Source organism: Mesoplodon mirus, assembly GCF_964341445.2.
Source record: "Mesoplodon mirus genome assembly, chromosome: 4".
Taxonomy (NCBI): Eukaryota; Metazoa; Chordata; class Mammalia; order Artiodactyla; family Ziphiidae; genus Mesoplodon; species Mesoplodon mirus.
The window spans coordinates 66,538,890-66,564,485 of NC_138979.1; the positions used below are offsets into that span (position 1 = coordinate 66,538,890).

Here is a 25,596-nt window from a genome sequence, read left to right on the forward strand (position 1 = left end):
AGACAGCCCCGTGAAGAGCTTGGCAGCGGCAGTGCTTGGTGGGGGAGGGGCTGGTCCCAGCATCCAGCCAGCATCAGGCTCAGGCCCAGGTGTGGTTCCTGGAAGATCTGGGGTGGGGGTGGTGGTGTCAGCTACCCAACAGCACCCAGAAACTATAAGAGGGCTGGAACCCTAACCCATCACGACTAAGATACTGTTTTTTTTCCTTTTCCATAGTGATAGAAGAACCCTTAATTTTGGCTGTGTGCACAGCTGCCTGGTATGAGGACTATATTTTCCAGTCTCCTTTGCAGCTGTGAGAAGCCATGAGCCTACATCCTGGATGATGGGATGCAAGTGCAGGTGTTGTGCAGCGGCTTCCAGAAGCCTTCCTTAAAAGGCACCTGGAGTTGATGAGGAAGTGGAAATAGTAGAACCCTCCCACATTGCTGGTGGGAATGTAAAATGGGGCAGCTGCTCTGGAAAACAGTTCTTCAAAATATTCAACAAGGAGTGACCATACGGCCCAGTAATTCCATATCCAGGAATCTAAGAGAAATGAAAACATATGTCCATACAAAAACTCGTACATGAGTGTCCACAGCAGCCCAAAGTGGAAACAGACTCAGTGTTCATCAACTGATAAATGGATAAATAAAATGTGGTATATCTATATAATAGAATACTATTTGACAATAAAAAGGAATAAAGTACTGATGCATACTACAACATGGATCAACCTTGAAAACATTCTGTTAAGTGAAAGATGCCAAACACAACAGACCACATATATGATTCCACTTATATGAAATGTCCAGAAGAGGCAAATCTATTCAGACAGGAAGTAGATTAGTGGTTGCTTAAGGCTGGAGGGGAATGAGGAGTGACTGCTAATTAATGGGTATGGGTTTCTTTTTGAAGTGATAAAAATGCTCCAAACTTAGATTTTGGTGATGTTTGCACAATTCTATGAATATACTAAAAAGCATTCAATTGTGTACTTTAAATGTGTGCTTTACAGTGTGTGAACTATAAATCAATAAAGATGTGTAAAAAGAAAAGGCAGCTGGGGCTTTCCTTTTGCTTCTTTATCTTCTTCCTCCCTTCCTTCTTCCTATTGGCTGAAATGAGGATGTGATGGCAGACAGTGAAGCAGCCATCTTGAGCCGTGAGGGTGACTTTGGAAAATAGGGTACGTGCAGCAAAGCAACAATATAAGAGGAACCTGGAATCATGACTTCAGAAGCTCCTTATTGGCCCTGGACTGCCTACCTCCTTATTGGCCCTGGACTGCCTACTGCCTACCTTACTGGCCCAGGCTTTCATGTGGGAGAAATAAGCTTCTGTTTTGTTTTAGTCACTGTTATTCTGAGTCTCTGTTACTCACAGTGGATCCTACTTATAAAAGACATACATTGAGACCCAGAGAGGGAGCCTGGACTCTGGATTACAGGGCCCCATGAGCTCCCAGCCAGTGGCAGCCCTTCAGGGACAGAGCCAAGAGCAGAGCCTGTGCAGATGGGGGAAGCTGAACAGCTAAGGGAACACTGGTGGGCGTCAGGGGTCCTGGGCTTCACTGCTGACTCAGAGCTGGTTTCCTGTGTGACCCTCATCCCTCTTGGCTTCAGTTTCCCCATCTGTGAAATGAGAGGAACAGACTAGATGATCTCCCAGTGCCTTTCCTGCGTGGGCCTTACAAAGCTGGACCTGATCACATCTCAGTTTGATGAGGACTCTGGATTAGGGGCTCCCTGACAAGATGTCAAACCCCACAGTGTTCATAGGATGGGACATGGGGCTGGGAACCAGGGAGAGGGTACCCCGATAAGGGGATGAGAGACCCCAGAGACCATCCTTCCTGCTTCGAACTCGCCCCTTTCGGGCCACTCACCATCAATGACCCTCTTCACCCGCCAGATCCGGAGCATGATGATGAGGCTGATGGCATCCCAGGGGCTCCTGGGCCCATTAGCCACAGTGGACGCCACCATCGGGGCCAAGGACAGGATGATCACAGCCCCATCAAACACCTGTGAGAGGAGGTGGATTTCAGTGCCCTGGGCCAACTTCCTGAATGTCCTGGAACCAGAGACCAGGTCAGGCAAAGCAGCTGGTGCTAGCCAATGATCCCCTGCACCCCCCTCAGAAGTTCATCCCCATCCCTGGCTGCCTCTCATGACCCTCCTTAGTCTTTAGGGGCCTCCCACCCCAGACGTGCTCCTGAGCACTCTCTCTCCTCCAAGTGACCTCAGCCCATCGCCAGCCTTGGTTCAGACGGCCTTGGGCTGTTCCAAGCTTCTTTTGCAAGCATATGTCTCCAGCATCTTGTCCCTTCTCAGGATGGGGCTTGCATCCCGTGTCGCAGGTTTCCTGCGCTGGCCTCACTGAATCCCTCACTGGCAGTGGAGGCTGAAGGCAGGCCCCTTCCCCCTGGGAAGCAACAGCCCAGAGCCCACATCTCATCTGCATCTGCTGCTGGTGCTGAGTCTCTAACCCTGCATGTAGGCAAAGCTCGGAGAGAAGGGGACCCAGCCTGCACTTCAGCTCTGGGCCTTGACCTTCCATCTGCCTGTTCCAGCCTGGCCTGGTCTGAGACTTCCACAGGCCAGGCCTCTATGTCTGCTCCCAGCATTTGGCCCAAAGAGGCTAAAAAGTGTGTGTGGTGGGGAATGGGGTGGTGAGGAAGGAGTGGGCAGCAGACACTGACAGCCTTGCCTTGTCCTGTGCGCACCAAACTCTGGGGGTCAGCCAGCCTCCCCCGCATCTCATCTCCACCCACCACACGCCACCTGCTTTTATACAAAACAAAGCAACCGGTTTGCTCTGCAGAAACCCGGGCTGAGAAACACTTTCATGGTTCCCCCACTCAGCTCTCTGATCATGGGGCCATTTTAGAGTGGATTTGTTTTAAAACACATTTCAAAAGCTTTCCAAAATGATTCAAGAATAACTTTTTATGGCATGGACATAGAGACACCACCAAATGTAAAACAGATAGCTAGTGAAAAGCAGCCGCATAGCACAGGGAGATCAGCTCCGTGCTTTGTGACCACCTAGAGGGGTGGGATAGGGAGGGTGGGAGGGAGACACAAGATGAGGGGATATGGGGATATATGTATATATATATAGCTGATTCACTTTGTTATAAAGCAGAAACTAACACACCATTGTAAAGCAATTATACTCCAATAAAGATGTTAAAAAAAAAGAATAACTTTTTAAATTTTGCAGAAAGTCAAGGAGATTTTTTAGGCCACTCCTTTGCTGGAAACTTTCTCAGTTCACCCCCCCTCCCCACCCACCTAAAGGCACAGCTGAACAGACTCCTGTGTCCAGTGTGGGGAGGTGCTGGCCTTTGTTGATGGCTCCCACCCTGGGATGGATGGGACAGTGACATTTCCTGGCTTCCAGGATGGTTGGCTTGGGGGTGCAGATGGACATTGGTCTTTACCTCTATTTTGTTTTCAATGTAATCCCAGATCCCGAGCACCACAATCCGAAGAACAGTCTGAGAGGAAGTGAGAAAAGAGGTTATGGTTATTGTTCTCCCTGCCCCCTCCTCCCGGAGGAGAGGATTCCAGAGCTCGGAATCAAGGGCTCTCCTTCCTGTTCAATAACGGGAGAAGTCTTCACCATCCCCGAAGTGTTTCTCAGCCCACGTGCTCTCTCCACCCCTGCTTTGAGTGCCCCAGCTCAGGTCTGCGTCACCACCTGTGCCAGCCCCTGGCTAAGCACCTTCAATGCTCCCATTACATACAGATACACTCTGAATCCTTGGAATGATACTCAGGACCCTGCCTCCTTCTCCAGTCATCTGTTGCACTCCTGTCATGTCACAAACCACTTGCAAATCAACAAACATGCAAGCTCTTTCTCCTTTGCCTTGTCTTTGCATGTGGCTTTGACTCCCCCATTGACTTCCCCCCACCCCCAATCTCTCTTCTCTCCTTATACAATAATTGGAATTTCAGCATGGCCACCCAGATAAAGACTACATTTCCCAGCCTTCCTTGCATCTGGAGTGGCCATGTGACCAAGTTCTGGCCAATGGCTTATGAGGAGAGAAGCTCTGCGTACCACCTCCTGGTTGCGACCTTTAAGGGATTAGGCTCGTCCTCCTATTTCCCTCTTCCCAAAGACTAGAATGTGGGTGTGTAGGTGTGGTGGGGAGGTGTCTTCAGTTAGGGAGGGCTGGCAACAAGAATGCTGGGCCCCCATCAGCCCCAAGCCACCACGTAAGCCTTAACTGCTGACCCCACCTTGTTTAATTAAGTCCCTGTGTTTTGGGTTTTCTTGTTATAGCATCTTGGCCTGTGTGCTAACCAGCAGGGCCTTTTCCCCTTCCTCTTCTTGGAAAGGCCTTCTCCTTCTGGCCACAACTCAAATGTCACCTCCATGAAGCTTTTCTACCCTCCCCAGGCTCGGTGCCTCTTTCCTGGGTGTTCCTATAGGCCTTGGAACATGAATCACCACCCTCCCTCCCTTGGACTTTATCTTACTTTGTAGTGCCTATCTGCCTGATCCCCCAATTCAGGCTCAGGGGGCACTGTCTGACTTCTCTCCTTTACCCCTAATCCCTGGCATAGAGTGACACTGAGTGATTACAAGTTGTGAATGAATGAACAAATGCATGCATGTCTGATTCCTTAACGCCCTCAGGAACTCACTCCAATGCCTCCGCCTTCTGTGGCGGTTTCCTCACCAAGAGTACACCTTTCTCCAAAGAAGATACTTAAAAGCTGGTCTCATATGACCCTGGTACAATTGTCATAGGCCCTTCCTTGAACCAAGATGAGAAGTTCACAGTAATTCACACCAGGTGAGGTCCCTGCTCCCACATGCCTATAGCAGAAGGCCAGCCATCTGAATGTGGCAACGCTGTAGAAAGCTGAGGGATCTCTACCCACACTTAAGCCACAAAAAGGCTTGGCTGCTAAAATTTACCTCTTCCTCATAAAGGACTATCCTGAAGAGATGAGAAGGAGGGATGCTGGTGGCGGCCAGTTCTGTCACCACGTTTGAGAACACATAGGGACATGTGGCAGCCTGATGCCCATTCCACGTGCCTTCCCAATCTCTCACTTAACTGCACCACAGCTTTGAGTGGGTGCAGAGAGGTCTGGATTGGGGTCCAATATCTTGAGGTCACAGCTCAGTAATCGGCTGGTTGTGTGGCCTTGGGCAAGTCAGATAACCTCTCTGGGCCTCAGTTTCCCCTTCTGCTAGAGAAATGAGTTAGAAGATACAAATCTTCCAATTCATTATGAGACTAACATTTGCCATCTGGTACATATCAATAGGTTGCAGATCCTGGGTTAACCCTCCTCACACATGATTCTCATTTTACTGAAGGGGAAGCTGAAGCTCAGAGAGGTTAAGGAAGCTGCCCAAGGTCACTCAGGCATTGGGAGGTGAGTCGGCCTTTGGACCCAGAGGTGCTGGACTCCGTGTAGTGTACTCAAGCTGTATAAGATCACCAGATACTGTCCGAGTTTCTTTTGCTGCTGTTCACTCCCTCAAATTGTGCTGACTTTGAAACTCAGTATTTGTCTCCTCTGAAATGATACACCAGCCACATCCACCTCAAAATCCCAATTCTGGGGCTCCCAAAGCAAAAAGTCCAGGCTGGCACAGAGAGGAACAGGGCCTGGTCTGGATGTGATCTCTCCTTCTCCCTGCCCTGCTGCTGCTCCGTCTTTGGAAATTGTGGTCAAATATACATAACATGAATTATACCATTTTAACCATTTCTAAAAGTGAACTGCGGCATTATGTACATTCACATTGTTGTGCAATTATCACCACCATCCACCTCCAGAACTTTTTCATCACCCCAAACTGAAACTCTGTGCCCATTAACCATCAACTCCCCCTTTCCCCCTTCCCACAGCCCCTGGCAACCACCATCTACTTTCCATCTCTATGAATTTGACTCCTCTAGGTTACCTCATTTAAAAGGAATCATCCTGCTTTATAAACAAAGCAGCATTTACTAAAAAGTCAGTGGGGGGATGAGGAAGGGAGCTGGCCAGGCTGAAACTCAGCCAGGAACCCCAGAGAGGGGAGGAGCAGGCAGCAGGCAGCACCGGCGGAGCCTCTGTGCTCTAGGAAGGGATGGAGGTTGCATGGGCTTATGGGTCAAGGTGGTACCAGGTAGGCAAGTGGAACAATGGGAGCACTGGCCACCTATTTGCCTTTCCTCCTTGCTGGCGCATCCACAGGGGACCCACCCTATGAGGGAGACTTTCCTTCCTAGCCCAGCCCATGGAAACAGAACAGCCAAAAGGCAGCTGTGGAGATGGCTTGGGAAACAGCTCCTGGGCCAGCCTCCTGCTGTAGATGGGAAATGGCCTGGAACTGGCTGTTCCGAGTCAGGGTCAAAGGTGGAATGAGAACCCAGCTCTGAAACACTCCACCCAGGGGTTTTTCCCCGGCAGCATCCTGTGCTGTCCGTGGAGGTAGGGACCTGGCCACGCTGCCTTGCCACCTCACGGCCCCCAGCACGGGTCTCACCCAGACTGACTAACCCATTGTTGGCCTGTGTGTCTCAATGTGCAGGCAAGGATCCCCTGCTTTAGCAACATCTGGGGATTTTGTTTAAAATGGAGATTCCTGGGCTCTCATGAAGATCCAGGATGTCAGGATCTCTGGGTGCAGGGCCCAGAAATACGCCTTTTTTAAACAAACTCCCCTGGAGTACCCAACAGAATGGCAGGGATGTGTAAGGTGACAATGCCCTGGGTAAACCCAGGGAGACCACATGCCCAGATGCAAGAAGGAGAAAGAGAGTTAGATCAGGAGTCAAAGGTCAGGTCTCCCTTTTGGGCTCTGACTATCCCTTACTAACCATGGGACATCGGCCGTAGCCCTCAGTCAGCCTGCAGGAAAGCGGAACCAGTGCCCCCGTGCTGCCTGCCTCAGCTAGCCAGCTGCTACAGAGCTCCGCTGGAAAGAGCTTTGTTAACAGAACTGCAGGAGGACACGAAGGAGGGGTTATTTTTATCACCCACCCCCACCCCAGGGCCCACGGCCTTGAAATCCTGCCCCCAAGATTTGCAAAGGGCTTTGAGGAGGGTGGGACTGAGGGACTTGGACCCTCAGCTCCAGCTGCCTCTGTCCCACCTGGGACTAAGGGTTTTCAGCCTCCTTCATTCCAGTCTCACCTTCCAGAGATGAGGATGCTCTGACAATCAAGACAGGCCAGAGTCTTGGCAAAAATCTCCAGGATGGCACCATTTATTATTTACTATAATCCAAGCTCTTGTGCCATTTTACAGATGCACAAACTGAGGCTGAGAGGGGCAGGTAAACCTTCTAGTCCCCAGGCCCCTCTTCCTTCCCACCCCAGAGGCCTCATCTTTTCCCTCGGCAAGCCCCGCTCTCAGGAGGAACTCCCCTCATTTCTCCCAAGGAAAGGGGCTCAGGCTTCAGGCAGCACGTGGGGAGGATGGGAAGTGCTGACCCTTGCATCTGCTCCAGGCCCTGCCTTGCTCAGGTGGCAGCAAGGACTCCTGGCCTCCTGAGGCCTGAGCCCCTCCCCTTAGGGGAATCAGCCTCTTTCCCTGGGATGAGGCCTGATGAGTCTCCTAGGGTTTACGAACGCTGGGAGATGCAGGCAGAAACACCTGCTAGTCTATCAGATGCCTTCGAGCAAATTTTTCAAAGGCACCCCTTCCTCCAGCCGAGGGAGATCCCCTGGCTCACTGCTTGGTGAGCAGAGTGGGGGCTGGCACCCTTGCTCCCTGCAGAGCCATCCCCAAAGCTGGGCCCACCAGCCAGGGAAAAGGGAGCAGCACACATCTCACCCTGAGCTTGTGCCCCTGCAAGGCTGCAGCCGGCGGCATTGGGGAGCGGGGTGGTGCACGGCTTAGGGGAACAGCCTGGCCTAAGGAAGACACACGGTGGGCACCAGGCCGCTGGGGGCTGACCCCTGGTGCTTCCTCAAGAAGCAGATGTACCCTTGGGCAAGTTTTTGCTGCCAAGATGGCTGCAGGCTCCCTCCTCTGCAAGGCCCCGGTTAAACTAGAGCAGCAAGAGGAAGACATGGAGTCCAGGATCCAGCTACAAGGAGAACTTAGGAAATGTGAGGAACATTTGCGGGGGCTGAAAGCAGTCTTGAACTGGTTTGCAAAAGAAAGGTTTGCTTGGGCTCCCCTGGTGGCGCAGTGGTTGAGAGTCCTCCTGCCGATGCAGGGGACACGGGTTCGTGCCCCGGTCTGGGAAGATCCCACATGCCGCGGAGCGGCTGGGCCCGTGAGTCATGGCCGCTGAGCCTGCGCGTCCGGAGCCTGTGCTCCGCAACAGAAGAGGCCACAACAGTGAGAGGCCCGCGTACCGCAAAAAGGAAAAAAAAAAAAAAGAAAAAGAAAAAACCAAAAGAAAGGTTTGCTGGATGACATGCACAGGTTGAGGGGTGATTGCAGGCAGCACAAGGGTGCCCCCTGGGGTTAGGCGTTGATCAAACAGGAGCAGGGAGAGCAGCCACCCCCTCCCTCCTTCACCCTCAAGTCTCCCAAATCTGTGGGGAAGAGGATGGTGAATGGAGACTGCCTCCTTCCTAGGGGTCTAAAGATGACTCCCTCCCGAGAGGCAGCAGCTGATATCTCCAGGGGCCTGGGCTCCCAGGCACACTGGCTGCACCGTCTCCCGCCACGCTGGGTTCATTTTGGCAGGAGGTTCCCGGCTACCTTAAAAGAATGGGTTCAAGACCCACAGGGTAGAGCCCAGTGGTGACAACATGACCAAACGGCAGTGAATTAAGCACTGACATGCCCTGGCTGTGTGCTCACCATGCAGGGGGCACTGTGCTAGGCTTGGGTGACGAAGAGAGAAACTGGAACCCACATGATGTGCAAGGTTTGTTCCAGAACTCCCTCTGGGCATATGAACATCTCCACTTCCTCCATCCTGAAACATCCCTCACTGACCCCATGTCTCCCTTAAGCCACTGCCCTCTCCCTCTTCTCCCAAGTTTCTGAAGAGGTGCCTCCACTAAACCCACTGCAGTCTGATGCCAGCACCCAACATTCCAGGAAAACTGCTCGCCCCTGGTTACCAATGACCCCTCAGCAGCTTCAGGTGTGCTGCCGGCTTCCTTGTTCTAGAAGGCCTCCTTTTGTTTCCAGGATCCCACACTCTCTGGGTTCTCCTCCCGCCTCCCTGGCTACACCTTCTCAGTCAGGTTTCCGTCCCAAAATTGTTTCCTGGGGCTCCATTTCTTCTCCTCTCGCGCTCCCCTATCCCCGGACAATTGCACGCTTGGCTTCAACTCGCCCCCGACACCCTGAAGTCCCACCCAGTCCATGACTCCAGCTGAGACCTCCTCCTGCAGCAGTTCCCAGGCTTAGCACAAGGCATCCCCACCCCTCTTAGGAGGCCAGGCTCCCGGGAAGTCGTGCTCACCCTCACTCTCGCTCACACATGCCCCCCTCCCCCAGGATGGCCGCTCCCCAAGTCCTGCAGAGTTTAGCTCCTTCTACTCTGTCCAGCTTGTCCCTTCCTCCATCCCACTTCCACTGCTCTGGGTCAAACCTTTAACCTCTTACAGCTAAATGGCACCTCCTAAATAGTCTCCAAATTCCAGTCTCCCCCCCACCTCCAACCCCTGCTTCTCACCGGCTGCCAGAGGGATTTCTCTAAAAGTCCAACTTCATCACCCCTTCTCCTGCTTGGAGCCTCCTCCCCACTGCCTTCAAAACAAGACCCCCACTCCTGAGCAAGACATGGAGGGTATTTCATGACCTGGCCTGGTCCCCAGGACATCTCTCACCATTTCCTGCTGTAGTCAACAACCAGGCATGCTGTGGTCGCTCACGCTGTCCCTTGTCTGCTCTGTGACTGCTGCCTGAAGGTCCTCTATCCCCACCGTGCACCTAGCAGCTCACACATCCGCAAGCAGCCTGCTTCCCATCTGAGGTCTCCTACTGACTGCAGCAGGAGACTTAAGCTCCATTTCCAGTTCTCTCATTATACACATCCCCTTGGCGGCTTCCCAGTAGACTGTAAACACCTGAGCTGGGCCTGCATCTTGATTATCAGGGCAGGATCCTCACGCCCAGTACCACCTACAGCACCTGGCAAGGAGTCACTCAAAAATGTGGGCTGAATGAATAAATAAGCAAGAGCTTCCATTTATCAAGTCCTTCCTCCGTGCCAGGCTCTGTATTAGGAATTAGAAGGTTAATTTTACACGTCAACTTGGCTGGGCTGCAGGGTGCCCAGATATCTGGCCAGACCTCATTTGGGGTGTGTCTGGGAGGGTGTTTCGGATGAGATTAGCATTTGAACTGGAATAATGAGTAAAAGCTGATTGCCCTCCCCAACATGAACGGGCCTCATCCTATCCAATCCACCTGATAAAAACAAAAGGCAGAGGGAGGAAGGATTTGCTCTCTCTGCTTGACTGTCTTTGAATTGGGACATTGCAGATTCCGACGTGCACTGAGATGCACATCATCAGCTCTCCTGGGCCTCCAGCTTTTGCCCCCTACAGATCTGGGCATTTCTTGACCTCCATCACCATGTGAACCAAGAAGTTATAAATCTTTTTTATTACATAAATATATACATCTAGGTTATATTTGTTGGTTTTGTTTCTCTGGAAAACCTAGACTAATAGAGGAACTTTATACACATTATTTCATTTCTCACAAAATCCCTCTAAGATGGATTTTTTGTTTGTTTTTTTGCGGTACGCGGGCCTCTCACTGTTGTGGCCTCTCCCGTTGCAGAGCACAGGCTCCGGACGCACAGGCTCCGGACGCGCAGGCTCAGCGGCCATGGCTCACGGGCCCAGCCGCTCCGCGGCACGCGGGATCCTCCCGGACCGGGGCACGAACCCGTGTCCCCTGCAATGGCAGGTGGACTCTCAACCACTGCGCCACCAGGGAAGCCCTAAGATGGATATTTTTAACTTCCTCTTACAGACAAAGAAGGCTGATGCTCAGAGAAGCAAAGTGACCTCCCCAGGACCAGACAGCTGGCAGAAGGCTGAACTAGGAGGCTCAGAGCCTGGGCCTGACCTTCCCTCTATGCCATTGGCCCACATGAATGAACTGCCGCTTGGGTGGGAGGACATGCCATGACAGCCAGAAACAGCCAGAAGTGGTGCCAGGCGAGGGCAGAAGGGAGAACTCTGGGCAGGAGAGGAGCAGGGAGTGGGGTCACACGGGCTCAAGGGTCACTGCTTTTAAACCCAAACTGAGTCACACTGAGATGGGGTGAGTCTACAGGGCTGTTGCTGTTTATAACAGCAGAAAACGGGGAGAAATCCTACAAGTCCAAGATGAGGGTTAAACTGGGGATGTCGTACAATGGCTGCAGCCACTGTATGGCAGGGGATTGCCAAAATGTTAGGATTTGACAAAGCTGGGTGGTGTGAACACATGTGTGCATTAAATGATTCACTATGTTTTTGATGTGTTTCAACTATTTGCTAATTAAAAACAAAACACTAGGTAGAATCCCCCTAAGCATGTGGTTGTAAAAGTATGTACATGAAAAGACATTTACAAAATATTCATAGACAAAAAGTGGGTTCCAGAATATCAGGTCCACTATAATCCCATTTTTCTTAAGGAAAAAGTGTGTACATACACACTTAGGCATTGAAAAAGGCTCACTGGACGTAAACCAAGTTAATAGTGGTTGTCTGTGGGTGATGAGAATATGGGCGATTTGTGTTTTCTCATTTTGTCTTGTCTGTATTTTCTTAATTTTCTACAATGGGCAGAATTATCTTTGTAAACATGAAGATTGTTGTTATACTTCAGGGTGATGAGATGGAGTCTTGTGCTCACCCAGAGGAGTCACCAGGGACCCAAACCTTAGGTTGTCTGTGTGGTGGCCTCCCAGCTCCTTCTGAATGTCACCCTGACAGCCCGGCATGAGGTCTTGGTCTGTGTCTGAGGCCAAGGGTCACTGAGGATGTGCTTCTTCCCTAATAGGTCCCCCCTCCAGGAGGTAGAAGTATTAGCCCAGCTCTCCCCACTTGCACGGATCAGTTGTTGCTGAGAATGTGGTGTTAAGTGGAATGTTTCTAGATTATTTCTAGAATCTCAGAGCTGGAGGGAGGACCTTAAAGGTTACGTTGCATGGCCCAACTGCCTTCCAGTGTTTTTTCATCCCTTGTCTGGTAGCCCAATGAGCTGGTCATCTAGCCTGAGCTTGCAGACTTCCACCAACGGTGAGCTTGACATTGTCTAAAGCAGTACATTCCAACTTGTTTAGAAAATTCATCTCTATATCCAACTTTCATGCTCCCTAAGATCATTGTCAAGGTCATAGCAAATGAAGAAATGAAAACAAGATTTTGAAAAAGAATTTCTCACATGTTTAATTATTCACGCCTTCATTGGTGGGTGTCAGATGCCCAGCCCTACGCCAGGTGATGGGGGAGACAGAAGACTATACAGGCACACCTTGGAGATTTTGCAGTTTCAGTTCCAGACCACCTCAATAAAGCGAATATTGAGTATGGTAGCTCCTCAAAAAACTAAAAATAGAGTTGCCATATGATCAAGCAATCCCACTCCTGGGCATATACCCAGAGAAAACCATAATTCGAAAAGACACATGCACCCCAATGTTCATTGCAGCACTATTCACAACAGCCAAGACATGGAAGCAACCTAAATGTCCATCAACAGATGAATGGATGAAGAAGATGTGGTACATATATACAGGGGAATATTACTCAGCCATAAAAAAGAATGAAATAATGCCATTTTCAGCAACATGGATGGATCTAGAGATTATCATACTAAGCGAAGTCAGAAAGAGAAAGACTAATACCATATGATATCACTTATATGTGGAATCTAAAATACAACACAAATGAACATATCTAGGAAACAGAAACAGATTCACAGACATAGAGAACAGACTTGTGGTTGCTGTGGGGGAGGGAAGGATTGGGAGTTTGGGATTAGCAGATGCAAACTATTATATACAGGATGGATAAACAACAAGGTCCTATTGTATAGCACAGGGAGCTATATTCAATATCCTATGATAGAGGATTTCCCTGGTGGTGCAATGGTTGAGAATCCACCTGCCAATGCAGGGGACACGGGTTCGAGCCCTGGTCCGGGAAGATCCCACATGCCGCGGAGCAACTAAGCCCGTGCACCACAACTACTGAGCCTGCGCTCTAGAGCCCATGGGCCACAACTACTGAGCCCGCGTGCCTAGAACCTGTGCTCCACAAGAGAAGCCACTGCAACGAGAAGCCCGTGCACCACAATGAAAAGTAGCCCCCGCTCGCCACAACTAGAGAAAGCCCATGCACAGCAACGAAGACCCAACGCAGCTAAAAATAAATAGACAAATAAATAAGTAAATTTATTTTTTTAAATCCTATGATAAACCATAATGGAAAAGAATATAAAAAGTATATATTTGTATAACTGAATCACTTTGCTGTATAGCAGAAATTAACACAACACTGTAAGTCAACTATACCTCAATAAATTAAAAAAAAAATTTTTAAAGCGAATATTGCAATAAAGCAAGTCACAGGAATTTTTGGATTTCCCAGTGCATATAAAAGTTATGTTTACACTACACTGTGGTCTATTAAGTGTGCAATAGCATTATGTCTAAAGAAATAATGTATATACCTTGGTTAAAACATACTTATTGCTAAAAAATGCTAACCATCTGAGTCTTGAGCAAGTTGTAATCTTTTCACCGTGGAGGATCTTGCCTCGATGTTGATGGCTGCTGACTGATCAGGGTGGTGTTTGCTGAAGGTTGGGTGACTGTGGTGATTTCTTAAAATAAGATAACAAGAAGTTCGCTGCTTGGATTGACTCTTCCTTTCATGAATGATTTCTCTGCAGCAGGCAATGCTGTCTGATTGCATTTTACCATAGTAGAACTTCCTTCAAAATTGGAGTCAATCCTCTCAAACCCTGCTGCTGCTTCATCAACTAAGTTTATGCAATATTCTAAATCCTTTGTTGTCGTTTCAGCAATCTTCACAGCACCTTCACCAGCAGTAGATTCCATCTCAAGAAACCACTTTCTTTGCCCACCCATAAGAAGCAACTCCTCCCCTATTAAAGTGTCATCATGAGACTGCAGTAATTCAGTCACATCTTCAGGCTCCACTTCTAAGTCTAGTTCTCTTGCCACTTCTACCACATCTACACTTATTTCTTCCACTGAAGTCTTGAACCCCTCAAAGTCATCCATGAGGGTTGGCATCAACCTCTTCCAAACTCCCATTAATGTTGCTATTTTGACTTCTTCCCATGAATCATGAATGTTCTTAATGACATCCAGAATAGTGAATCCTTTCCAGAAGGTTTTCAATTTACTTTGCCCAAATCCATCAGAGGAATCACTATCTGTAGCAGCTAGAGCCTTACAAAATGTATTTCTTAAAGAATAAGACCAAAAAGTCAAAATTACTCCTTGATCCATGGGTTGCAGAATAGATGTTAGCAGGCATGAAAACAACATGAATCTCCTTGTACATCTCCATCAGAGCTCCTGGGTGACCAGGCACATTGCCAGTGAGCAGTAATATTTGGAAAGAAAGTAGGTATCAACAGTGGGCTTAAAATATTCAGTAAACCATACTGTAAAGAGATGTGCTGGCATCCAGGCTTTGTTGTTCCATTTTACAGCACAGGCAGAGTAGACTTAGCATGATTCTTAAGGGCCCTAGGATTTCCAGAATGGCAAATGAGGATTGGCTTCAGCTTAAAGTCACCAGCTGCATTAGCCCCTAACAAGAGAGTCAGCCTGTCCTTTGAAGCTTTGAAGCCAGCACTGACTTTTCCTCTCTTGCTATGAAAGTTCTAGATGGCATCTTCTTCCAATAGAAGCCTGTTTCGTCTACATTGAAAGTCCTTTGTTTAGTGTAGCCACCTTCATTCATGATCTTAACTAGATCTTCTGTATAACTCGTTGCAGCTTCTACATCAGCACTTGCTGCTTCACCTGGTACTTTTATGTAATGGAGATGGCGACTTTCCATAAACCTCATGAACCAAACTCTGTTAGCTTCCAACTTTTCTTCTGCAGCTTCCTCACCTCTCTCAGCCTTCACAGAGTTAGGTCCTTGCTTTGGAGTAGGCTTTGACTTAAGGGAATGTTGTGGCTGGTTTGATCTTCTATCCAGAGCACTACAACTTTCTCCATAGCAGCAATAAAACTATTTCCCTTTCTCAGCCTTCGTGTGTTCACTGGAGTAGCACTTTTAATTTCCTTCAAGAAAGTTTCCTTTGCATTCGCAACTTGGCTAACTGTCTTGTGCAGGAGGACTAGTTTCTGGCCTGTATCTGCTTCTGACATGTCTTCCTCACTAAGCTTCACCATTTCTAGCTTTTGATTTAAAGTGAGAGATGTGTGACTCTTCTTTTCACTTGACACTTAGAGGCCATTAAGAGTTATTAACTGGCCTAATTTCAATATTGTGTCTCAGTGAATAGAGAGGCTGAGGGAAGAGAGAGAGACTGGGGAACAGCTGGTGGGTGGAGCAGTCAGAACACACAAAACATTAATGGATTAAGTTTGCTGTCTGACAAAGGATTAATCTCCAAAATTTACAAGCAGCTCATGCAGCTCAATATCAAGAAAACAAACAACCCAATTCAAAAATGGGCAGAAGACCTAAATAGACATTTCTCCAAAGAAGATATACAGATTGCCAACAAACACATGAAAGAATGCTCAACATCACTAATCATTAGAGAAATGCAAGTCAAAACTACAGTGAGGTATCACCTCACACCAGTCAGAATGGCCATCATCAAAAAATCTACAAACAATAAATGCTGGAGAGGGTGTGGAGAAAAGGGAACCCTCTTGCACTGTTGGTGGGAATGTAAATTGATACAGCCACTATGGAAAACAGTATGGAGGTTCCTTAAAAAACTAAAAATAGAGTTGCCATATGATCCAGCGATCCCACTCCTGGATATATATCTGGAGAAAAACATGGTCTGAAAGGATACAGCACCACAAAATTCTTTGCAGCACTGTTTACAATAGCCAAGACATGGAAGCAACCTAAATTCCATCGACAGAGGAATGGATAAAGATGTGGTATATATATACAATGGACTATTACTCAGCCATTAAAAAGGGTGAAATAATGCCATTTTGCAGCAACATGGATGGACCTAGAAATTGTCATACTGAGTAAAGTAAGTGAGATAGAGAAAGAGAAATATCATATGATATCGCTTATATGATAAAAGTGAACTTATTTACAAAACAGAAACAGACTCACAGACTTAGAGAACGGAATTTATGGTTATTGGCGGGGAGGGATAGTTAGGGAGTTTGGGATTGACATGTACACACTGCTATGTTTAAAATGGATAACCAACAAGGAACTACTGTATAGCACAGGGAACTCTGCTCAATATTATGTAACAACCTAAATGGGAAAAGAATTTGAAAAAGAATAGATACACGTATATGTATACCTGAATCACTTTGCTGTACACCTGAAACTAACATAACATTGTTAATCAACTATACTCCAACATAAAATAAAAAGTTAAAAATAAATTAAAAAAAAAAAGAAGCACAACCCTCTTGCTTTCCATCTGATGACTGAGGCTCACCAGGGCCCCCCTGGGAGGAAGGAGCAGGCAGGAGAGGGACCCCTCACAGATCCAGAATCTTGGGGTGGCTGCTGACGTGCACAGATGAGGGAGGCCCTGGCTCAGTTTAGTTTGGCAACGGCCCTCGCTTGGCACACAGCACAGGTAACCCAGCAGACCAGACTCCCTCGAGACCCAGCGCAGCCCAGGACAACTTTAAGAGGCAGTGCCGGGAGAACGAGGTGGCCCTAATAGCTGATGTTAAAGAAAACCTTGATCAACTGACAGGTGGATACACAAAATGTGGTCTATCCATACAATGGAATAGTATCGAGACATAAAAAGGAACAAGGCACTGATGCATGCTACAACGTGGATGAACTTGAAACCGTGCTGCGTGAAAGGGCCAGACACAAAAGGTCATACATCATACAATTCCACTTATATGAAATATCTACAAGAGTTAAGTTCATAGAAACAGAAAGCAGATTAGTGGTTGGCAGTGGCTGGGGAAAAGGGGGGATGGGGGAGTGGCCACTTAATGGGGACAGGGTCTCCTTTGGAGGTGATGAAAATGCTTTGGAACTAGGAAGGGGTGATGGTCACACAACACTGTGTGTGTGCTAAATGCCACTGAACCTTTAAAATGTTTTTTTATGTAAATTTCACCTCAATAGAATCCTAATAATAATAAACAGGAGGAGGACGAGGAAGAGGATGCAGCAGCTGCTGCCACTGCCTTGAGGCTCCTGTCTAGAAGGCCAGCGTGGGTTGGCTTTCTCCTCTCCCAGGAAGAGCAGGGCCTCTCTGCATCTCCACCCCAATTAGGGGATGGGGCCAACACCCCATGACCTGTACTAAGGCCCTGCTGCAGGGTGGCCCAGCCTGGCTGGGCCCCAAGGCCTCATGCGGTCTCAGGAAGAGAAGTTGCTGGCCTCCCTGGTGGCAAGTGGCTGCTGGGCCTGGTCTCAGCCAAGGGCAGGGGGGCACTTTGGAAACACCATTAGCACAATTCTCCATCTGGATTCCGAAGGCTCTGCCCGGTCTTCGTGCTGCAGGGCCCCATGGAAGTGGGATGACCCTGGCTGACCTAGCACAGCAGGACCCAGAAGCCTCCCAGGCACCCATTTTCACCTCGGGCCCCTGTAGGGCACCCACACGGCCTGACTGGGTGCGGGGCGCCTGCTCTCACCACTTTGAAAAGCACCTGCCTCACTGGTGAATAGCTCGGCCTATTTGCATAGATGTCCTCAAACTGAGGTCAGACCAGCCCTGCACTTCTCTTCTGTGGGCCTAGCTCTGTCCTCCGGGGCATCTTCCCTGGAGCAGCCCTCAGAGCTCTGAGATGGGCAAGGATGGACTGGCCCACTGCACACCCACCCTGAGGCCTGCATCTGTCCCTCCCGCTCCTCCTAGGCCTCAGTTTCCTAACTCACAAAGTGTCCCGCCCAATTCAGGGGCTGTCCTAAAGCTCAGTTGAGACAAGGGTTGGAATATTGCTCAGCACAAGGTGAAAGGCTGCCTGGCATCTGGAGTCCTTTGGGTTGGACTTTCTTGGAATTTGCCTGTGACACCACACCCATGTTAAGTCAGCTGGCTCGGACTGACCCTCACCCTTGGCCTGCAGCCATTTCCCAGAGGAAGAAGGGCCAGCTCCGAAGGGGTGGTATTCGCTTCTCCCTAGGTGAGGCAGCTTGCCAGTTGTGCTGGGTTTGTGGTCAGAGGTATTTCAGGGCTGGGCTTTTTCTTTCTCAGTTGCTGGCCCAGGCCCTTCCCCTAGATCCTTGGTCTGCTCCCCACCTGCCGGCACTAGGGCCATGGGGAGGATGGAAGAGTCCAGAGCCTTGGGCCGCTTTTGGTGGGAACTGGCTATGTGACCCTGGGCTGCCTGTCCTCGTCCATGTGGTTTTAAAGGGACACTGCTGGCATTTTCAGCAGCAGGGCCTGCTCTGTGGCTGAGGGATGTTTGGCTGCCCTGGCCCTTCCCACTAGAAAGGGGGAGTCATGGTGCCCCAGTCATTGTGAGAAGCACAGACAGCTTTGCACATTTCCAGCCCTCTGGGGAGCAGGGGGAAGGGGCCTCTATGGGACTGTTCTAACCTCTTCGGATGCTAGGTTCTCCTGGGAGCTCCGTGGAAACCCCGGCTTGCTAGCTGGGCTGCCTCCTCACGAGATCACTGGGTACCAGCCCCTCCGCTCATGCTGGGCTGGGTGTACTGGGGGAGGCAGGTCTCCCTAGTTACTTTCCTGTTACGCCTCTGTTACCTCTCTGTTACTCCTCTGTTACCTCTCTGTTACCCCTCTGCTACCCCTCTGTTACACCTGTTACCTCTCTGTTACCCCTCCGTTACTCCTCCGTTACGCCTCTGTTACCCGTCTGTTACACCTGTTACCCCTGCTACCCCTCTGTTACTCCTCTGTTACTCCCACCTTACAGCTCCACCCCCACCCTCACCATCTCTAACAAGGTCCAAGGTCACAGTCATCCTCCGCCAGCCCTCAGCTCTCCCTGCTGAGCCTGTGGGAAGCCCAGCCTCCTCCGTGGCATGGGGTGGGGGAGGGGGGGCTCTGAGGCCGCGATTCCTCTGCACTGGTGCTTGTCTGTTTCAGGTGGCTCGTCTCCGGCAGTGACAGGAAGGGAATGCCAAATTAACGCTGGGTAATAAATTCTGCAAAGCCAATAAAACCAAAGCACAGGGATAGATGGAAGAACCGCAGCAACTGATTAAACATTTTTGTTGGCAGTCACAGACACATGGCACATTTTCCAAGGTTTGCATCAAGGAGACATCTGGCCACAGCCCATGTGTGCATGGGAGGGAATCCCAATGAGCGGAGACAAAGGGGGCCAGGAGGGCAGGACCCTCCAAGGGGCAGCAGGCTGGGGAGCAGGCACTATTCGGGGGTCTGAGGCACCTCTAGGGCAATGACCTTGGTGAGCTGTTAGGGATGCTTCCCAGGAAGGGCAGTGTTGGAGTCCTCGCCTGCCAACCCCGTGGGCTGCGGGAGCCAAGGCCTGGGAAAGAATGTTCCATGCTTGGAATGCCTGCTGCTCAGCCCCACCACACCCCACACCCAGACTCAGGATTCTGGATTCAAGGTCTGAGGCCCAGGCCTCCCCTGAGTCTGAGAGAGAAAGTACGTGCCATTGGATGGGGTCAGAGCCGGCCCAGGAGGACCCTGGGGTGCTTAACTCCTTGGGCTCCCCGATCACAGTACAAAGAACTCTTTTCCTCCGTAACTCCACCCACATCATTGCTCTCCCGGAGCATCCTTCCTCCTTCAAGGCCCTGCTGGGCTCTGGGACTCAGAGCCCCTTCTGCCTCTGAGATAGCATCACCCTTGCTGGTGTAAGCTGCTTGCGTGTGTGTGTGTGTGCGTGCACGCGCACACGTGCAAGCATAGACGCCACCCCAGCAGGCTCTGTATCGTATTCCTTTCTTTCCGCCCACACTTGCTGACCATGCTGAAAGGCCCCACTGGGGCTCTGCATGGGCTAATTTGGACCTGTGGTCGTGGGGCTGAGGGCACACACAGGGAGTGGGCCAGTGGCCAGCTGACTTGGGCCTGTCTTCTGTTAGGAGGGACAGGATTTCCACACAAAACTCTCCAGTCCTTCAAAGACCCGCCGCTGAGCATAGGATGAAGCCCAGTCTTCTCGGTTTCCCCTGAAGACCCTGCCAGGAGCAGCCCCAAGTCAATGCCCCTGAAACACAGGCCAGAGGGTCACTGTGAGAGGCCGGGAGCTGCTCAGAGGATGCGTCACTCACCCCCATGTCAAGGTGGGGGAACTGTTCCCACACATTTCAGACCCGCTCAGGGCTATCAGCTCCCACCAAAACCCAGGGCCCACGAGCTTCCAGGTGCTTTTTCTCTCTTACCTCACACACAGAGATACGGACTTGGGCTTCATCAGCTGGCTCTAGCAACGATGAAGGGCACCCATGCCCCCTCATCCCAGACACGTGCCCCTTTGTTCCCACAGAGGGGGCACAGCTCAGTCTAGCCAGACCCTGTACCCACTGAAGCACTGGGTCAAGTCCACTGCCCAGCCCTGTGACTCCACCCTCTCTGCCCCCTGGGCTTCGACCCCGAGGGGCAAGTCACCTATGTACCCAGGACCATGGCCACAGAGTCCTAATCAGTCTCCCCACCTCCAGGCCCCCTGGGCTTCAGCCCGGCCTCCGCCTACTCTTTACCAGTCACACGAACTATTTGCTCTCCTTCAACTATGTCTCACTCAGTCTCACCTTCACAGATGTCACCATCTACCCTCACCTGGATGACACCTGCTCACCGTCTGGGTCACCCACTGAGGCCCAGCACAGAACTCAGGTCCCTGCATTGTGTCTCCCTCTTTGCAGCCTCAAGGTCTGGCAGAGGGTCTGTCATTAGAAAGTGTTTAGAGAATAAAGCTTGGTCTCCCCGGGCCAGGAGTTGCCCTAAAGAGATGGTCACAGGGCCCAAGTCTCGACCTACCTCTGAGAAGAACACTGAGAGAATGACCAGACTGATCCAGTGTATCACGCCAGCAAACTGGAATGCACTGGAAACTGCAAGCACAATAACAGGGGCCAATTTTAGGAGCAAGGAATTAGGTGCATCAGTAGAGGGGGCCTCATAGCGTGGAGGCAGGCCTCCAGGAGCCCGTAGCATGAGCATTTAGATCTGGATGCAGTCGGGCCAGAGGACATCAGGCAGCTTTAAGGGGTGTCTGTGATGGAGGTGGTGGGAGGTTGGTGGGCCTGTGATGCTGTTCTTCCCTCCATCCAATGGGCTGCCTCTTAGAGTTCCAGCTCAGTCCCATCAGCCGCCATGGGCTTTGTGCCCAGAAAGAAGCCTTCCAGGGGAGCCTTCCAGAGGGATCAAGAAGACACCTCAGACCTGGGTGGGCAGCTTCGGTCAGATCTAGATGAGCTTCCAGAAATCCCCACAATTCACCCCCAAAGCACCGTGCACTGTGAGTGGGGCTTAAGGCCAGCTTACTCTGACTTCTCATTCTGAAAATTCTGAGTGGCTGAGACGGCAACGTCAGCCAGGGTCTTCTGGGGGAGAAGGCAGGAGCCGGGACTGGAAGAGGACACCAGGGGTGGGGCAGGGTGTCAGCCTCCCGAAAGTGGCAGAGTGAGCAGCTGGGGGCTGCCACGCCTCCGGACACCAGCGTATGAGCGGAGAGAGCTACCAGCCACTGAAAGCTCCCACCCCACCTTCCACCAGGCAATCCTTGGCATTAAGGCAGTACCTCTGGCAGGCCCTTTCACAATACAGGGGCCGTGACCAGCCTCTGAGCTGTAGCAGAGCATAGTTTATCAGGGAGTAAGGCCAAAAGTAGGGTGCTGGGGCCCAGGACAAGGTCAGGTGGGCTCTGATGGAGAGTGGGTGGGAGGGGATGCCCCCTCAGAGGGCCAGCCTGAAAGAGATACTGGTAGAACATCCCTGGACAGTGGGGCAGGACCAAAACAAGGTGCAGGAATGCAGCTGGGAGCACATTTCCCTACTGGGCTCTGGTCAGCACGCAGCTCAGATCCCCTGGGGGACAAGGAAAGATGCCCAGAGCTATCAGTGGGGTGGGCTGGCCGAAAGAGAGGAACCCACAGCCTCCCCCAAAGCTCTGAGATGAGCAAGCCCTGGGGATAGGTGGAAACAAGGTCCTGGAGCGTGTCCTGGGGGAAGGAGGCTTCAAAGACAGGTTCCAAGTGGGAGACTTTGGGGTTCCTGGCTTTGGACCAATACAAGCCTCAGAAGGCAAGTCCTGCCACACTGTGGATTCTTTCCGTCCTGGGTCATGTGAATACGAGTGGGAACCGGGAGGCTGAGGCCTGTGTGACTCTGAAAAGACCTCCAGATGATTCTGGAAGCATAAAATCTCTCCCCATTATTTCTCAAATGAATTCCTGTGCCTTTTTTTATGGTTTGCTTTAGAAGAGCAATAAATCTCTGACTGTGTGTTTTCTGGAATTTAAGATGCCTTTTATGAGCTGCTTGTGGATGTCCCACCAAAATCAACCTCCTGGATGCTTAGCTTTAAGCAAAATTCCAGTGTCGGCCGTGTTCTCAGTTCTACTCAATGCCTGAGCGGCCAGGAGCCCCAAGTATCACCCACAATAAGGAAAGAATGACTCTGTTATGGTCAGACCTCATAAAAAGCAGACATACTGATGAGTAGGAGGGAAGGTATACAACATGGTTTAATTGAAGACAGGTTGAGTGTAAAATCAGTGCTAGTCACTTTCTGCTGGAAGATACTTTGATTGGAACCAAGGGGCCACTAGCTGTACAAAAGCCAACGAGGCTTATCAGACAAAAGCAATTCTGCACTCTCCGCCATCCTCTCTCAGAGAGTAGGGAAGGCTAATAGGACTTGGAACCCTGAATAGGACGGACCCTGAATACAGAGACTCCAGTAAAGGGTCTGGGAGCATTTGAGAATACAAGTCTAAGATGACTGAATGGGTCTGGGGGTGGCTGGATCTACAGTCCTGGATTTTGCCAATGGCAGGAAAGGAAATCTCTCAGGGGCCAACAATTTTATTTCTTTTTTTAATTTGCACTTGAATGAGCTGTCTTCTGACTAGTGGACCTCTGGGGAACCAGGAGCTCTACCAGAAACCACTCACTCAGCCAAAGCCAAGCGTCAAGACCCTTGGCCCCCTGCTCGTGCACCAAACAGGCGTCTACAGGGTGGGAGGCAGAAAGAGGGTCCTCCGCTCTGACAGACGTGCTGCCAAGGGACACCTAGAAGGACAGAAGAGGTGGCAGACAAGCTATCTGCTGCCATGCGCATCAGGCTCCCATGAACATGAAACTAGGACGAACACCAAGAGGACCAGGTTGGGAAAGAAAACTGGTCTGATGGCTTGAAGTCCCAGCTCTAATACCTCTCACCTAGGAAAAGTCTAACTTATCCCAAGCTTAATTCCCAAATCCATAAAAAGGGATAATACCAGTCTTGCCTGTCTCACAGGGTTGCTACTAGGGTCAAATACATGGAGAAGTGCTTTCAAAATGATCACGTTATAGATAAATAACACTGCCAACTTACAGATGGATAAAAATACAAGGAATCATAGCATCATTGTGGCTGCTGTCATTATTAGTTACTACAAGGTGAGACGCCTCCACACATGGGAACTCTCTTTAAGCTACAGCAAATTCCAACCTGGAAAATTCCAAATGGGAACAATAAAAAAAAGGTGCACACAGGGGTCCCCAACATTTTGGATCTCATCAGTTTCTGATCATGGAATGCTGGGGAAGGGGAGTGAAGAGGCCACATTGGGCGGAGGGGGGCAAAGCGATGCTGGGGGTGGCAGGGAGAGAAGCTGCCAGATGCTTTCCTCCCAATGGTCATCCCCATGGGCCATGGGGCCAGGGGTGGGCAGTGCCGTCAGGCTGGGGGCAGATCACATTGCTAGTTGGGGACCCCTGATGGATGCACATGGAATATTGACATCATATGTATTTACATATGTATCTCTCTTGCTACTCACACTGGAGAAGCTTTATATCTATTAGAAGTTCCAGAGTCAGGAGAATCACCACCAATATTACACAGGCTACCAGGAAACTGTTGACACTTGCACTGAGCAAAAATACCTGCCACACGGCTGCTCTCTTCCCACAGCACGGCTTCAGCCAGGTAGACCTGCGGGGACAAAAGTGGGGAAGAAGGCACTGAGAGGGGGTGAGGTCCCCACCACAGCCCTGCTCTCAACACCTCCCCGGCTCTGCTTCCTGATGAAACACAGCTTTCTTCAAGGGGCCACTGGGTAGAATGACGGAAGACCAGAAACATCTCATTAAGAGATGGAGCTCGGTATACAGGCTGACCCGGGCAGCTCACAGCATCTCCCCATGCTTCAGTCTCCTCATATTTAAAATGGGTACAAAACCCATTTTGGAAGGCCACAACGGTTAGTGGAGAGGCTGGCTATGTGGTAAGTGCTGCATGAATTATTATTATTATTATTACACTTATTATATTATACTTCCACATAGGTCTCAGAACCTAGCACAGGCTCTGTATTTAGGATACCCTCAGCCCACCTCTAATAAATGCTCAATGAATTCATAAGTGAATTTTCTGTTTTTTCAGCTATACAAGGAAAGATCTGAACTGATCCCTGTTTCTCAAAGTAGATTGTAAGGAATGCTAGTTCCACAGAATGTTAATGATTGTTACTCAATAAAAAGTTTCTAGGGTTGGTTAAGTTTTAGAAAATCTGGGTCAAAGTTAAGTGGATAGGGCTTCCCTGGTGGCTCAGTGGTTAAGAATCTGCCTGCCAATGTAAGGCACACAGGTTCGAGCCCTGGGCCGGGAAGATCCCACATGCTGCGGAGCAACTAAGCCCATGTGCCACAACTACTGAGCCTGCACTCTAGAGCCCGTGAGCCACAACTATTGAGCCCGTGAGCCACAACTACTGAAGCCCATGCGCCTAGAGCCCATGCTCCACAACAAAAGAAGCCACCATAATGAGAAACCCGTGCACCACAATGAAGAGTAGTCCCCACTCGCCACAACTAGAGAAAGCCCGCGCACCACAACGAAGACCCAGTGCAGGCAAAAATAAATAAATAAAATAAAAATTTTTTAAATTATTTTTTAAAAAGTTAAGTGGATATTTTTCTCTGCAGGACATTTTAGTGCCATTAATATGCTATCATGCATCACTGTGCTCCAAAAGGGATTACAGTATCAGTTTTTCCCAAACTCACTGGCCCATGCACCCTTTTGTCACGTAGCACCTGGAGGGACTAGTGTTCTATGGACCGTCTTTTGGGAAACCTTTGATTAGATGATCGTGAATGTTCATACAAGACATGAGGCCACCGATAATGAAATCTTTCCTGAGTAGGTTTGGAAGTGGAGAGAAGGCACAGAATCTCAGAGCTGGTGGGCCCCTTAGGGCATTTGATCCGCTCGCTTCAGGAACACAAGATCCTGGTGAAAAGGGAGTGCCTCTAAGGGGGCATGGGGATGGTGAAGTCAAACCTCACTGCTTTGGTGGGTTATTTACAAGCTGGACTCACCTGCCTGCCCTGATGAGGAAGA

At 50.1% G+C, this 25,596-nt stretch overlaps 1 protein-coding gene across 1 annotated transcript in view; it reads right to left on the bottom strand.

Moving 5' to 3' along the window:
- Positions 1-25,596, bottom strand: part of TMEM266 (transmembrane protein 266) — a 139,356-nt gene that overhangs the window by 42,423 nt on the left and 71,337 nt on the right. Inside the window, exons 4-7 of the mRNA XM_082618885.1 lie at positions 24,032-24,186; positions 21,021-21,094; positions 3,431-3,487; positions 1,871-2,009 (exon numbers count right to left, since the gene is read on the bottom strand). Of these exons, the coding sequence (XP_082475011.1) occupies positions 1,871-2,009; positions 3,431-3,487; positions 21,021-21,094; positions 24,032-24,186 (425 nt within the window). The remainder of the gene's footprint in view (positions 1-1,870; positions 2,010-3,430; positions 3,488-21,020; positions 21,095-24,031; positions 24,187-25,596) is intronic.